We start from the raw sequence: 13,893 nt of genomic DNA, 5'->3' as shown, positions 1-13,893 counted from the left end.
AGTGTGAATTTTGTAAGAAACCATTTCAGAGGACAGTTAATCCAAACCTCACATCCAAATGAAACATCTGCTGATCATTTGTTTACTCCTAAAGGACCACTCATGGATCTCTTGAAGACAACACGATGCCTCATACCTCCACCAGAATATGATAAGGTTCATAAAGTGTCAACTGTGAGGAAAACCTCTGCAGAAGAGGACTGGCATTCTGGCCTTCTGATCTTCCTACCTGACTCACAGATCTTGCGATGCAGGAATGAACTAAACAGCTTAAATCAGAACATTAAAAAAATGCTGCATCACCAGCGTGATGATCTGAACTCAGTCTGTGATACCGGGTTGGTCAGGAGTATGGAAGAACAACACATCAAACCTGAAGTGTCTGTGGAGAAGCACACGAGACATCAACACCTGCATTCTCTCTGTCACAGACCACAGCCATAAAGGCAGGGAGAGACTTTTTACTCTAAGCATATATACTTCCTAGATTTTCTTGCTATTGAATGTATATGCTTGTATTTTTGGCTATGTTATAAATGTACTTTCATGTAGCCTAAGTCTACAATTTATAGGTCTATTCTCATATTTACACCTTTTATCATTATCTCGGGAACCATATGAGAAAAACATGTTATGTTTGGTGTCATACTAAACCCCTATCCGGTGCTATTTTAGATCTGTGATCATCATGGATATTTAACAATTGGATTTGTCAAATTAAGTTCTGCAGGTATTTGGCCTCTGATCTCTCCTGGACAGTGAAGCTCAACATGCAACACCATGACTTTTGATGATGAGACTGATCCATGCGTGTGGATTTGATTAATGGTTATTGAACCTGAAACAGTCTTGATAAAGGTCTATTAGGTGGCCGAGATTAAATGTCTAAGTGGTGATAAACGATTGAAATTTTAATCATAAAGTAAGTAAGGTCACGTAACCATCAAGTTCTTGTGTAATATACGTTGTCTTTTCTGTCACTTATTAAAATATTACCTAATGTTCATCTGATGCTGAAACACTTCACTAAATTATTGACAACACTATTAAGACTAGTTATATCATGTCCTTAGTCAGCAATAAATTGGTATTAGAGATCAGTAAAACAGTTTTACATGCATGTCACTGTCCAGCTGTACCCAATTGACTTTTCTTACTTAACAGACATTTTGGCTTGAGTAGGGAAACTGCATGTTGCACTGTATTGTGCAAAACATGTCATAACTGCTATATTACTACAGGGAGACGCCTGTCAGTTGGGTTGAGAGCTAAAGATGTAGGTTCTGTCTCCCAGATTAAAGATTCAACAGTAAGATGCATCAATGTTTCTTTTATGTGTCCATCTTTCATGTCGGGCAGAAATAAAAGAAAAAATTCCAAACACAATCAGAACTTGATAAAACACTTTTTTTTAAATGGTTGTACATTTGAACAGTGGGAAATTGTGTGGCAGTTGTGTTGATCCTGAATTTGCCTTTAACGGAAATAAAATATGTCACAAAAAGGGTCAACATGTTGGGAGACCCCATATGAGAAATGTTTTCTATTCATATGAGGTTTTATGATCATGGTTGTGTGTACGTTTTAACAAAACAGCCCTTTGTTATTCAGAATTTGATTCACTTTCACTGTGTTATGGATGAATTAAATCTTTCTAAACTCCAGCTTGATCTTCTACTGAATGCCAGTAATTCATGCCTCTTATGGCACCTGTTGGTTTAATGATCCAAGTATACATTGCCAAACATGTCTTTAAGAACTTAAAGATGTAAAACCTGTTTTTTGAAATGTTCCTTTTGACTTCACAGAACATACAGGAGAACCCACAGTTTGTTCTTTAATGCAGTGTGCCCATCTTGCCACACCTCATCACAGGCTTGTGTTGTGTTTTTGATGATGATTTGCTTGAAAATGTTTTGAATCAAAAAGTATGGCTCTTTAAAATAATATCTGTGATATTTCAGATTGATATTTCAAGTCCTTTCTCATGTTTTTTTTTTTTTTAAATGCTTGGCAACTGACTTTTAGGACATTTTTTTTCTGAGCCATTAGTGGATTTGCTTGTGTTCATCATCATCCTGTTGCAAAGTTGACATCCCAACTTAACCTTCTACACAAATGGCATCACAATATTATAAAGCATCTTTAATATGATGCTGAACTTAAAGTTGAATTAATGAATGCAAGCTGCACAGTCCCCGAGGCAGCAAAGCAGCCCCAACCAGAGCATTTCCACCACCATGTTGAACATTTGGTCTGAAAATCTTGCCCTTTCAGTCTAACACCAAATTTATCTACTCTTACTGGGGCTAAACAACTCCATCTTTGATTAATCTGTCCACAGTGTAGTATTTCAAAAGGTCTGCTTTTGGCCTATATGTTTTCTGAAAAACTGAGGTTTAACTCTACCGTGTTTTTTTTTTTTGGACACATTTACTGAAATGTTTACCATGCAATTCAAACAATCTCTTTCTGATTGTATCCTTCAACATTTGCAGTTGATGAATTACCTGCCGTGTCAGGGCTCCGTCCTCACCCCCATCCTTCCCACCTGACATCCCCAATACCCCCTTTCCCATCTGGTTCCTCTCTTCCTCTCCTGCTCCTCTCCCACTCATGCTCTCCTCTCTCTCTCTGTCCCTCGGTTTCTGTCTCTTCCTTCGGTCTCCCGTCTGCTCCTCTGCCCCTGTCTCTCCCTCTGTCTCTTCGGTCTCCTGTCCGCTCCTCTACCCCGTCTCTCTCTGTCTCCCATCCGCTTCTCTGCCCTGTCTCTCCCTCTGCAGCTCGGCGCCTGAGTGGAGTTCAGCTTCCCAGCTGACTCCACTCAGGCAATCAACCACCTCTACGGCTCCCAAACAGCTGATGGACATTCTACTGATTACACAACCTGCAATAAGAACCAGCTCATCCTTCCACTCCCTGCCATATTGTTGAACAAGACTGCACAGTTCAGTTCGCTCTCTAGCCTCCTGTAGAATCTGTTGAGTTTTTTGCCATTCACTCACGTTGTTTTCTCTAGTGATGGCGAGATGAAGCTTCATGAAGCACTGAGGCTTTCCATCCAGTTGGTTCACTCATGGGTCGAAGCGTCATGGTGCTTCTTTTGCTCTACTGCGCCATCAAGTGGACAAATAAAAGTAAAACAGGCAGAGTGCCTATAATGACACACTGGCTTTGCTATGTGAAGCTTTGAATTGTGTTTAAATGATAATGCCAATAAACATATAATATACGGAATATAGTGTCTGTTTTTCCTGACAGCAGAGATAGAGAGGAAAGTGGAAACAAATGGGGAGAGATTTGAGATCTGTAGTTTGACTGCTTGATTGAGGTCAGGTTCTGGTTTTCCGTAAAGTGTTTAAATACTTTTAATTGTAATAAGGGCGACATAAATAAAATGTGCTTGTGCTTCTTTTTGTTTTGTGACTGTGCTTGTGGTACCATTGCAAAACTAAAGTAGGGACAGCATTTTATTTGATATTATTCAAAAATATGAGAATTATTCCACAGAGCTGGCATTTAGTTGGTTTCTTTTTTTTGGACAATATTTCTCCAGCTCCTTGGAACACATCACCTTTAATAAAATCATACATATTAGGACTTATAGTTCAATATATGGCAGGTATCCAATATACTATGAGTTTTCCCACATAAAAACCTTATTATGAGTAGTCAACTCAAAATACTCCCACACGGGTGAGGACTTCCTCTTTCTTCCTTGCTCCATCTGTGAGAGAGTATTTGTGATACAACCAACAAACATGGAACTGGCAGGAATTTGAATGTTCTTACAGTGTTTTCTTGTAAAATCACTGTCACCACAATATATATATATAGTAATTTTTTTTTTATAGTATGGCAGTCTATATGCTACGGTAGCGTGAGTTTTTGCTGCCACCACCTTTTTTTTTTTTTTACCCGGTCTGGTCCGGTGTCAGGTAAAACCCAGAAGGATAACCAAGGGGCAGACAGATACAAGTACACAATCTTTATTGAGGACACATAAAATGATGGCTGGCACCAACAGTTCAAAGAAATCCCCACAGGATCATTCTTGGCCCGGGTGGCCCCACCCAAGCCCCGTGAACACACAAGACCCTTATAAAAGACACACACACGGCACACAGACACCACACCACTACACTGCACACTAAGACCTTATAAAAGAAACACACACACTGTACACAACCACCACACTGCACACTAAGACCCACTAAAACCGAGGTCGAACCCACCCAACACTAGAGGGAGCCAAAGGACCGCCCTAAACTTTAAATAACCCTGGTGGAACTAAACTGAATGGGCCAACATCAAAATGGTTAAAGATAGCTAAAAGAAACACAAAATACGACAGTCGATGGAAGTGTAGTGGTGCGTTTTTAAAACTTAGCCTTCCCTGGCCAACGAGACCCCTCCATGGGGTCTGGATGAGGCATCTGGACCGGTGGCTGCACAACAACAGATGCAGGCTGGAGTAGAGTCGGATTGCAGCACTCTGCTCTGCTGTGGGAGATTCTGTCCTTGTTTTCCCCCTGGCTCACCACTGAACTAGCCCGGCAGAGGCAACGTCTAATCCCCCCCGCTCTCTATCTAAAGGAGGCACACAGCCTCCCCTCCTCTCACAGGAACAGCTCCCCTAACTAACTGTCTTCGCTGCCGGCCATCCTAAAGGTGGCGAACAGCACCGAGCTGAGAAGACCGCAGCCTTCAGCCACACTTTCCAGCGCGGCGCCTCCTAAACCTCCGCCTCCGGCTTTTCTGGCACTTCCAGTCCTTGTCTGGTACCTCCCTACACCGCCACTCAGCCCTCCTTTTAGTAGCGTCTTCCCTTCATCAGCCGAGAACAATTACGATCAGCGCAGCTGATCACAGAATCTCCGCCCCAAGGGATCAGAGCGCAGGGAATCCCCCTGCCACAGAATTCACTACAATATATATATATATATATATATATATATATATATATATATATATATATATATATGCACCATCACATGAATTAATCATTACCCAACACCGGTGTATAGTTTACAGCTCATTTTATTAATAATAAATAAAACTTTTGTACATATTTCACTTACACATATCTTTCAGAATAGGTAACACAGAAACTAACACATGCTTTGCAGGCCCTGCTGTAGAACTGTGGCTCCCAGTGGCTTCTTTACATACCAACCCGGTTACATGTCAAAGTAGTGTCTAGTTCCCATGTGACTGAAGAAGGTGACAGAAGGTGCAGACACCAAATACAGGAGTTACATTTACAAATGGTAAAACTGACACACACAAACACCCATAATTTTACACAACCCATAAACCAATGTAAAAGAAAAATATATATAATATCTCACATCAAAGCACTGCAGTTGGGAAATAATCTAAACTGCTGCTCTTCCTACACTTCTCCTACTCCTCCAGCTACTGCTATTTCACACCGAATAATACTAACTAATAATACTTACTGAATAATACTAACTACAACTCGCACTCACTCCTCTCTTCACAAACGCCAACAACACCCACAGTGTGGCTCGAGATTCGAATTCGAAACGTTTTTATGGGACAGCGATACGTTCAACATATATCTATGCGTTCAACGAACCAATCACATGATCTGCACAAACCGAGGCCTCGTTTGTCATCGGTCACGTGACTTTTTCAGAAGCGACCCAAGCCTCGAAGCGAAGCTTCATCTGACACGCCCACTTTTACTCATCTAGACCCAGCTGTCCGGGATCCCCGCCGTCCTCCTCATAGATATATACAAACACTAGATGGCTCATGAGCGCTGTCAGCCTATGGGGAGCAACGTCGCCACATGGCGGCCATCTTGGGACAGGGCTGCTCGATCACTCATAACATTAAAGTCAATGGAGCATGGATTTTAAAATCACTGTAGATTGCTCAATTTTCAATCGATTTTACAACAGCTTGGTTTGTTATAAACGTCAGAGATGTACTTGTTTTACTGCTTGCATAAGAATAATTAAAACCATTGAATTCATATAATAATGAACACATCTTTTTTTCAGCATAAATGGATGTAAATGCAATTTTATTATTTAGCATTGCACTTCTTTATTACTATCAGCTTTCTAATGCACAGATAAAAACAAAGCTCAACCAAAATCAATGCACAACAAACAGAGATGTTGTCTTTTCTTTTCATGAACCTGGTGCCTACATTACCCATAATGCATTTCGGCTGCAGGCTAACTAATCCAGGCATAGATTTATACAAACAATAAGTCTAAGGTCTCAATCAAAGTCTCTTAACAAGCAAATAAATACAACCACAACCACAAAGAATGTAATTTCACCTAAAGATTAGGTTCTCAAAAAACGTTGGTCTCAGGAAAACCTAATAATTGAAAATCAGATTGTGAGTAACACCATCTTCAATGTGAGTAGCCAGGCAGAAAAGACACACAACTACGCCGCATTTTTCAAAACGAAAAGCTGCGATTTCGGAATTGAGCCTGAATCATAGCTACGTTAATAAGGTTTGTAATAAACTAAGCCGTTTGTAAATCAATCAAGAATTGAGCGAGTTGTGAGTGTTAAAGTGAGGAAATCTTCCACCTTACCATTGACTACAGTACAGTGCGCTAGAGCAGTCCCCTGTCCTAAGATGGCCGCCAAGTGACGACACCGCCGACTCCGTCTTGAGACATCTAGTGTTTGTATATATCTATGGTCCTCCTTCCCCTCCGGCTCTCCCCAGACCATTTGGAACCGGTTTCCCCCCCTTCACTCGGATCCTCCTTTCCACCCGGACCTCTCCTGGAGCCCCCGGCCTGTTTCCAGCCCCAAACACCACTCCACCAGTCGCTTTCCCCGCTCCTGCATCCTGACGCCTCTCACCCTCCGCCATAGCCCACCTCCCCAAATAATAAAGCGCATTCTCTTTCCACCCAGTCTTGGTAGTGTGGCTCTCTGCTCAGGTCCAGCCTGCTAAAACCGTGACATGCAGATCATGGTATAAAATGTCGTGGTTCCTGAGAAATCTTTTTTCCATCAAGCGGTCTGGTTTTGGGCTGAATTAGATTTTTTTCAAGAACTGCAGAGATTAGATATCAGAAGTTTCTATTATTTAAAAATATTTTTTGGCATCCTAGGTGTCAGAATATTGCCTTTTCTTTTGCTTTTCTGTTGTTGTTTTAAAACAGTGTACCACTGCATTTTAATGTTTGAATTAAAATCGATTTTGATACTTTGCACACTGCCTGTAATATTTTCTTTGCTGCACATAGCTTATGCAGTTATTTCAGTCTAATGTAACAGTTACACTTCCTCTGTATGTGTTGTATCTTATCCAAGTGATTATAATGCAGACCTGAAATCTTTCATCCATGTGCAACTCATCAAACTTTCCTGCAAGTTAATCAAAATGACCATAATGACACCCAGCGTGCATTAATATGTACATCCTGTTGAGAAGGCAGGTGACCCTGGAGACCAGACGTAGGTATATTTGCAGGTGAGAGTGGGATGATTTTGTCAAAATGAAAGTAAAAGAGTATAATGTATACATGAAAAACTCAGGAGACTGGAGCTCAAATTAAACACGCAAAATGCTTTATTGTTTTCTTGACATGCCTTCTCCATTTGGCACACATATTTAGCCTAATCGTATTTGTTAGTTAAATATTAATGTGTCGGGTAGAATGAGTGAGTGAATGATCTATGAGTGAGATTTGTTTTGCTTTGTTTTGTTTTGCTCTTTTTTCTGCTCTTTTTGTGTGCATGCTTTGCTATTTGAACAATTTTGTGAATTTAATATGCTAACGGGGAGTAGTGTGGGGGGAAGGGAGTTGATGGGGTGAAAACAAAGACTACAAAGGCAGCAATTTATTATGATAACCCTATCGATGCTTTTTTTGTCATTTGTCTTAATTGCTGTCTGTAAAAAAAAAAAAAATCAATAAACAGTTCACCAAAAAAAATGAATGCATCGGAACTGGGAAACTGCAACATGTTGTTATGACCGCAGTCATAGTTGGTGTTTTCTTGGAAAATAATTTACTGGCGCCATCCAGAGGTCATTTATTTACACTGACAAATGTGAAAACACTATCATTAAAATGTTCATTTCTCAAAACAAAAGAGTGTTTAAATATTATTGAATGCTGAAGCAGGATTGGTCACATCACTTTGACAAAGACGGTGTGACAGTCATCATGAATCATGTTATGGATCCAGATATTTCCTAAGCACAGAATGTGAGTCTGAATTTCAAGTTAAAATCGTGAAAAGTGAAATACAATTTTAGTGCAACAGAATTCAATTTCAAACTGTTCGTTTTTGGTTTCAAGTTTATTGGGATACAGCTTCAATTTGTTTCATAGCAATTCAAAATATGTTAAATTCTATATTCTTTTATTTGACATTTTTCACATATTTCTGGCCATAGAGGTAAAAGCACATAACAGAGGAACAACTGAAAAATAAATATGAATTAAGGTGTGTTAGGTTCCTGTATCAAATTATGCTTAAATTATAAATATTAAAGCCATGCTAGAATTACCATTAGCTTTAAGTAAACATGTATTAAATTATAATGTACAACCACATTTCCACCAGCCAGCTTCATAATAAATTAGATAGCACATTTTGGGACATTTTGAGCTCTGAATAATGTAGAGGCCTTTTGACTCACAATGTTATACAATGCAGCTCTTCTACATTGTTGCGTTAAATATGAAAAAATAAACTGACAGAATGCTGGCTGGTTTTGACTTTCTTCCTAAGCTTTCCTCACATTCTGTCCAACTTAAATAATTCCTGAGATGATCTCTTCAACTTCTTTCTTGTTATCATGAGCCCATAAACAACACCTATGATCCCAAGGAGACTTGCAAGGAGAAATCCAAACAGGACATAAAGTGACACTTCAGCATCACCAGCTGAAAGCTGCCGACCCAAGAAGCCCACTTTGTCCACAGGATAACCAGGCACGGTTGTCTTTACAGGATCCTCTGTTGTAGTTGGAATCGAGGGCGGTGTGGTTGTAGGTGTATTGTCATGTGTGACAGGAGGTGTTGTAGCGTCATGTGTGACAGCAGGTGTTGTAGCGTCATGTGTGACAGCGGGTGTTGTAGCGTCATGTGTGACAGCAGGTGTAGCTTCACTGGTAGGTGCAGGTGTAGCTGTTGTGAGAGCAGGACAAGAGTCAACTAAAATGTCATCATTTACTCCTGTTAGGTGAAAATTGAACACACAGACTAAAGCCAGGCTCGGTTCAAAACTGGTACATGTTCTGCACAGTGCCCTGCCCAGAATTTAAACCTTGAGCAAGTTAAGCTTTCTAAATATGACAGCTATTGCATATGTTTTATAAATGTTCTCTGAGTTATTATGTTACCTTCAGGGGTCATACACTCATGGGGTCCGAGAGCTGGATCTTTGAAGCCATTGCAGTTGATGATGGAGCTATAGAAAGATGCTGACATTTTAGGGATGCGAGGCAGAGCAGGGTCTGAACGGTTCACAAAGAAAAGTCCAAATCGCTCTGCATAGCCCTCGGCCCACTCAAAGTTGTCCATTAACGACCAGGCTGTGTAGCCTCTCAGATCGGCTCCATCCAGAACACGGGCTGAGACGACAACAAGAATACATTTAGCTTGCAAGTTCACAGTATAAATCAAAAACATTCAAACTGGCTCAGTGAATTTGGATAATTATTTTTTGTTGGCCATTCATTTTAAATACAAGGGATGAAAAGAATCTATGCAGTAAAATTCCACTTAATCTGTCCACTCTTCATTCTACATTGACTACTGTACCTTTCAGGCCCTGGTTAATGTAGTTATCGTAGTAGTACTTTCTGTGGACATCATTCAAGTCCACTGCTCCTTTTTCTGAGACTCCATTCTCTGTGACATAGATTGGTGGGTTTCCATACTCATCCTTAATATATTCGAGAAGTTTCCTAAATCCAAATGGAGTGATCCTCAGCCAGACGGAACCAGTTTCAAGCCAAGTGCGGTCGCTCATTGTTGCAGTAGCCCTAAATATGGGATTGGATAGCACAGCTCAGGATCAGTTTCGCTTATAACTCTGGATTGAATCTTTGCTGTCCAGTACAAAAATAAACACTTCTAGGTACATATCCACAAATGTATTATTGAAACAGGAAGCTAAACATTCTAACACGTCTTCTACTCAGGTATTTTGCAGTACAAAAAAACAGGAATCAAATGTTACCTTTTTCATTCCAACTTACCTGTCAGAATCATAGTCCTGTACATTTCCTACATCAATATGGAATGCAAGAACACTGGTGTAATGGTTTAAGCCAAAGAAATCATGAGTCCCATTGATCCTTTGGATTTCCTCAGGGGTAAATTCTGGAAGCCTAAATTAAGAAACAGTTGTTTTTTTTAAAAACTTATCCAGGAAATAACTTCAGTTTACTTAACCAGATGATAAAAGGGTTATTATTGGTTAAGACTTCAACCTCAGATGTCTAGCCATTGTCCTGGTACACTCTGTACTATTTTTCATTTACCGTGATTGAGGGAGGCCTGCAGCAAGGCTTCTTTCACGAATGGTTGTTCTCATTATTTCAGGATAATCGCCTTTGAAGATGGGATGGGCAAACCAGCCAAGGAAGAACTGCAGAAAAAAGTTTGTTATGTAATTAGTTGAAGACAAATTCAGCGAAAACCAGTTGACATCCTGACTCTTAAAAACAGCAAGTAAACAGTAAAGGTGGAAGAACACATTGAAAAGTGGCAGACCCAGTTCTGCTGTTGACATCTATTTTTATTACCTCCAAGTAGCGCTTGGCTGCATCCACATCCTGCTGCTTATATGGGTTCCTTGGTTGAGCCCAATCAGAATTGAGAGTAATGGAGATGATGCCATTTTGCGTTGCTCGATACTTGTCATTGTAGAGATGCCAGGCCTCAGCATGGGCCTTGATTAGGTTGTGAGCTACGTTGTAGTGCTTACCCTGAACGCCTGAAACATTTGAAATTAGGACAGACCACATTTAACTTATGTTTGTGTTGTTTCAGGCATGATATAAAAGTTAAAACCTGTTCTTTCATACATGTTTACAGCAATTTCTAGCTTCAATTACCTAACTGAATGCATTAATCACCAATGAAATATATGACATAATGAAAGTAGCTGGATTTTTCTAATGTTAGAGATCACATTTTTTAGACTGAACAATTTCAAAATATCTTGTCACATAAACATAAAATGTTGTCATTTGAATCATGATTTGCCTTCACTTCGTCTATTTGTGTTTAGTTCTGCCAGATATATTTTCAGCTTTTCTTCACAGTTGGTGATTAAAATCACTCAAAGCAGAGAGCATCAAAAGAACAAAAAGTTGCTTGGTTACCTGGAGCAAAGTTGCCATATCCATATCCAAGGAGGGCTACAATCCAGGGTTCGTTGAGGGTGATCCAGATCTTTACTTTACTTCCAAGTCTGCTGAATAAAACATCTGCATATTCTCTGAATCTTTGGACAATGATGTCATTCTCCCAGCCTCCAATTCTTTGAAGCGCTAATGGAAGATCCCAGTGGTACAGTGTCAGCTAATAAAAGGATGAGAGAAAAATGCATGTTACAGTCATAACTTTGATACACTTAACAGATCGCTGATTTTTTCTCAAAGAAGCTGCTGCTAAGAAAAGGAGCCCTCACAGCCTGTACGTTCATGTAGTTGAAAATGACCTGTAGTCTGGAATTAACCTCTTCTCTCTATGATACTGATTTTACCTAAGGAGGTACCAGCTAATTTGAGCTTTAATGGTAATGTTTAAATTGACCAAATGTAGCCAATTTTTAAATAGTTTAGATAAGTGTGTTGTCAGTGATTTCAAAAAGCTTTCAGTAGCAATACTAAAGGGAATGCAAATGGCCCATTCTGATGAGGCATGTTTTAAATGTCCACTGCATTAGTTGAAATAATATAAACAACACTGTTTACCTGGGGCTGAATATTTGCAGCTTCCAAAGCATCCAGTAATCTGTGGTAGTAATTGAGTCCATCGTCATTAATGTTGTTATTAGTGCCGTCAGGAAGCACTCTGGGCCAGGATACAGAAAAGCGATAGTGGGTCACTTTCAACTTCTTCAGCACCTCGATATCTTCGTCAAGCTTGTTGTAACTATTGCAAGCAACATCGCCATTATCATGATTGGCCACTCTCCCAGGAGTGTGGGAAAACTCATCCCAGATATTAAATCCCTTTCCATCAGCTCTCCAGCCACCTTCAATCTGAAATGAAAGAAAAGCATCATTAAAAAAGCAGCCATGGTCAACACCCTCTGCACCCCACCCCAACTCTACTCCACTCCCATGTGCCATAGCAATCTGAAGTTCTTTCTGCCACTGTTGAAACAGATTTGGGATGGTATTGCCTACCTGGAAAGCGGCACTGGCAGTGCTCCAGGCAAAATCGTTCGGAAAATCTCCATAAAGTGGCGTCTCATCTTCTGTTACTGGGAAACCATTGTCCTTTATGACCTGGTAATAATAGAGAGCTGAGAACTTGGCTGTCCTCGGCCGGTTTGGGTTATTGAAGTCAACATGGTGCAAGCCAAACAAAAAGTTGTATGAATTCCACCAGTCAAAAGAATCCATGAGAGATGTTGCCATGTATCCTTTCACGTTTACACCATCAAGATTTTGAGCTGCGAATTATAGGAGAGAGATAATTTAAATAGCAATAAATATGGACCTCTGTGGACATATAGCTATATTACTCAGTGTATTATAATATGAAATTACACACAATGGTCAAAAAATGAGGGGAAATGCATGTGTATGTCTAATGGGTATATTATTTAAGATAACTCGTTGACATGTCAACCAGAGTTTAGCTGCAGAGTGTAGAGTACTACTTAATGAACATAATGTAGCTTACCCTTTAAAACCTCATCAGCATAGGTTTTGTAATAAAATACTCTCTCTATATCATCAAATGTGACAGGATATGGTGAAGGCACTCCATTCTCAGTAACATAAATCTGTGGATTTCCATACTCCTCCTTGATCCAGTTGAGGAGTCTTCTCAAGCCCCATGCCACAGCTCGTTGTTGATCATAGGGCGTTTCTGGTGAAGTAGGTTCCTCTGTTTCTAACACATCCCTGTCTTGTTCATACGACTGATTGGTAAGGTGACCTGTAGCAAATGTTACTACCTTTGTAGTGTAATGATTTATACAGAACATGTCAGCAGTTCCCTTGATGTAGTTCTTTTCCTCTTCAGTGAAGGAAGGTAGTCTTGACTCTGAGAGGTCTTGGAGTTCACTTATGGCTGAAATTTGCCACTTCATCGCATCAGGATAGTCACCATTCTTGAAAATGGGATGTGCAAACCAACCCAGTTGGAACTGCAGTGCGCGGTCAGCAGATTCCACATCACGAAGAACATTGGCATCTTTTGGTTCAATCCAGTCTGCATTGAGGGCAATGGATACTAGACCTCCTTGGGATGCGCGATACTTGTCATCATATGTATGGTAAGCCTTGGCATGAGCTTTGATCAGGTTGTGTGCAACTATGTATGGTGCAGTTCCTGGATTCTTAATCTTTGGTGGGATCGTTCCAAGACCATATCCTAGCCATGCAATTGAGTGAGGCTGGTTGATGGTCATCCACAGTTTCACTCTGTCACCAAAGGTGACAAAGCAGAAGTCACAATAGTCATTGAAAATGTCAATCATGTCTACATTCTCCCAGCCACCACGGTCTTGCAAAGCTTGAGGGAGGTCCCAATGGTAAATTGTCACCATGGGAGTGATTTTATTTGCTAACAGGCCGTTAATGAGGCGATTGTAATAGTCAACACCTTTCTGGTTCAGAGAGGAACGAGTACCATCAGGAAAGATCCTGGACCAGGACAAAGAGAATCTGTATGACTTCAC

At 40.3% G+C, this 13,893-nt stretch overlaps 1 protein-coding gene across 1 annotated transcript in view; it reads right to left on the bottom strand.

Moving 5' to 3' along the window:
- LOC127537274 (lactase/phlorizin hydrolase-like) overlaps window positions 1-13,692 on the bottom strand; it is a 28,509-nt gene extending 14,817 nt beyond the window's left edge. Inside the window, exons 1-4 of the mRNA XM_051959429.1 lie at window positions 13,599-13,692; window positions 12,973-13,544; window positions 11,951-12,355; window positions 11,357-11,555 (exon numbers count right to left, since the gene is read on the bottom strand). Of these exons, the coding sequence (XP_051815389.1) occupies window positions 11,357-11,555; window positions 11,951-12,355; window positions 12,973-13,544; window positions 13,599-13,692 (1,270 nt within the window). The remainder of the gene's footprint in view (window positions 1-11,356; window positions 11,556-11,950; window positions 12,356-12,972; window positions 13,545-13,598) is intronic.
- Window positions 13,693-13,893: the final 201 nt, after the last annotated feature.

The sequence above is a fragment of the Acanthochromis polyacanthus genome, chromosome 14 (genome assembly GCF_021347895.1).
Source record: "Acanthochromis polyacanthus isolate Apoly-LR-REF ecotype Palm Island chromosome 14, KAUST_Apoly_ChrSc, whole genome shotgun sequence".
Taxonomy (NCBI): domain Eukaryota; kingdom Metazoa; phylum Chordata; class Actinopteri; family Pomacentridae; genus Acanthochromis; species Acanthochromis polyacanthus.
Note: the sequence above shows the minus strand (reverse complement) of the source record. Positions and strands in the feature narration are given on the sequence as shown.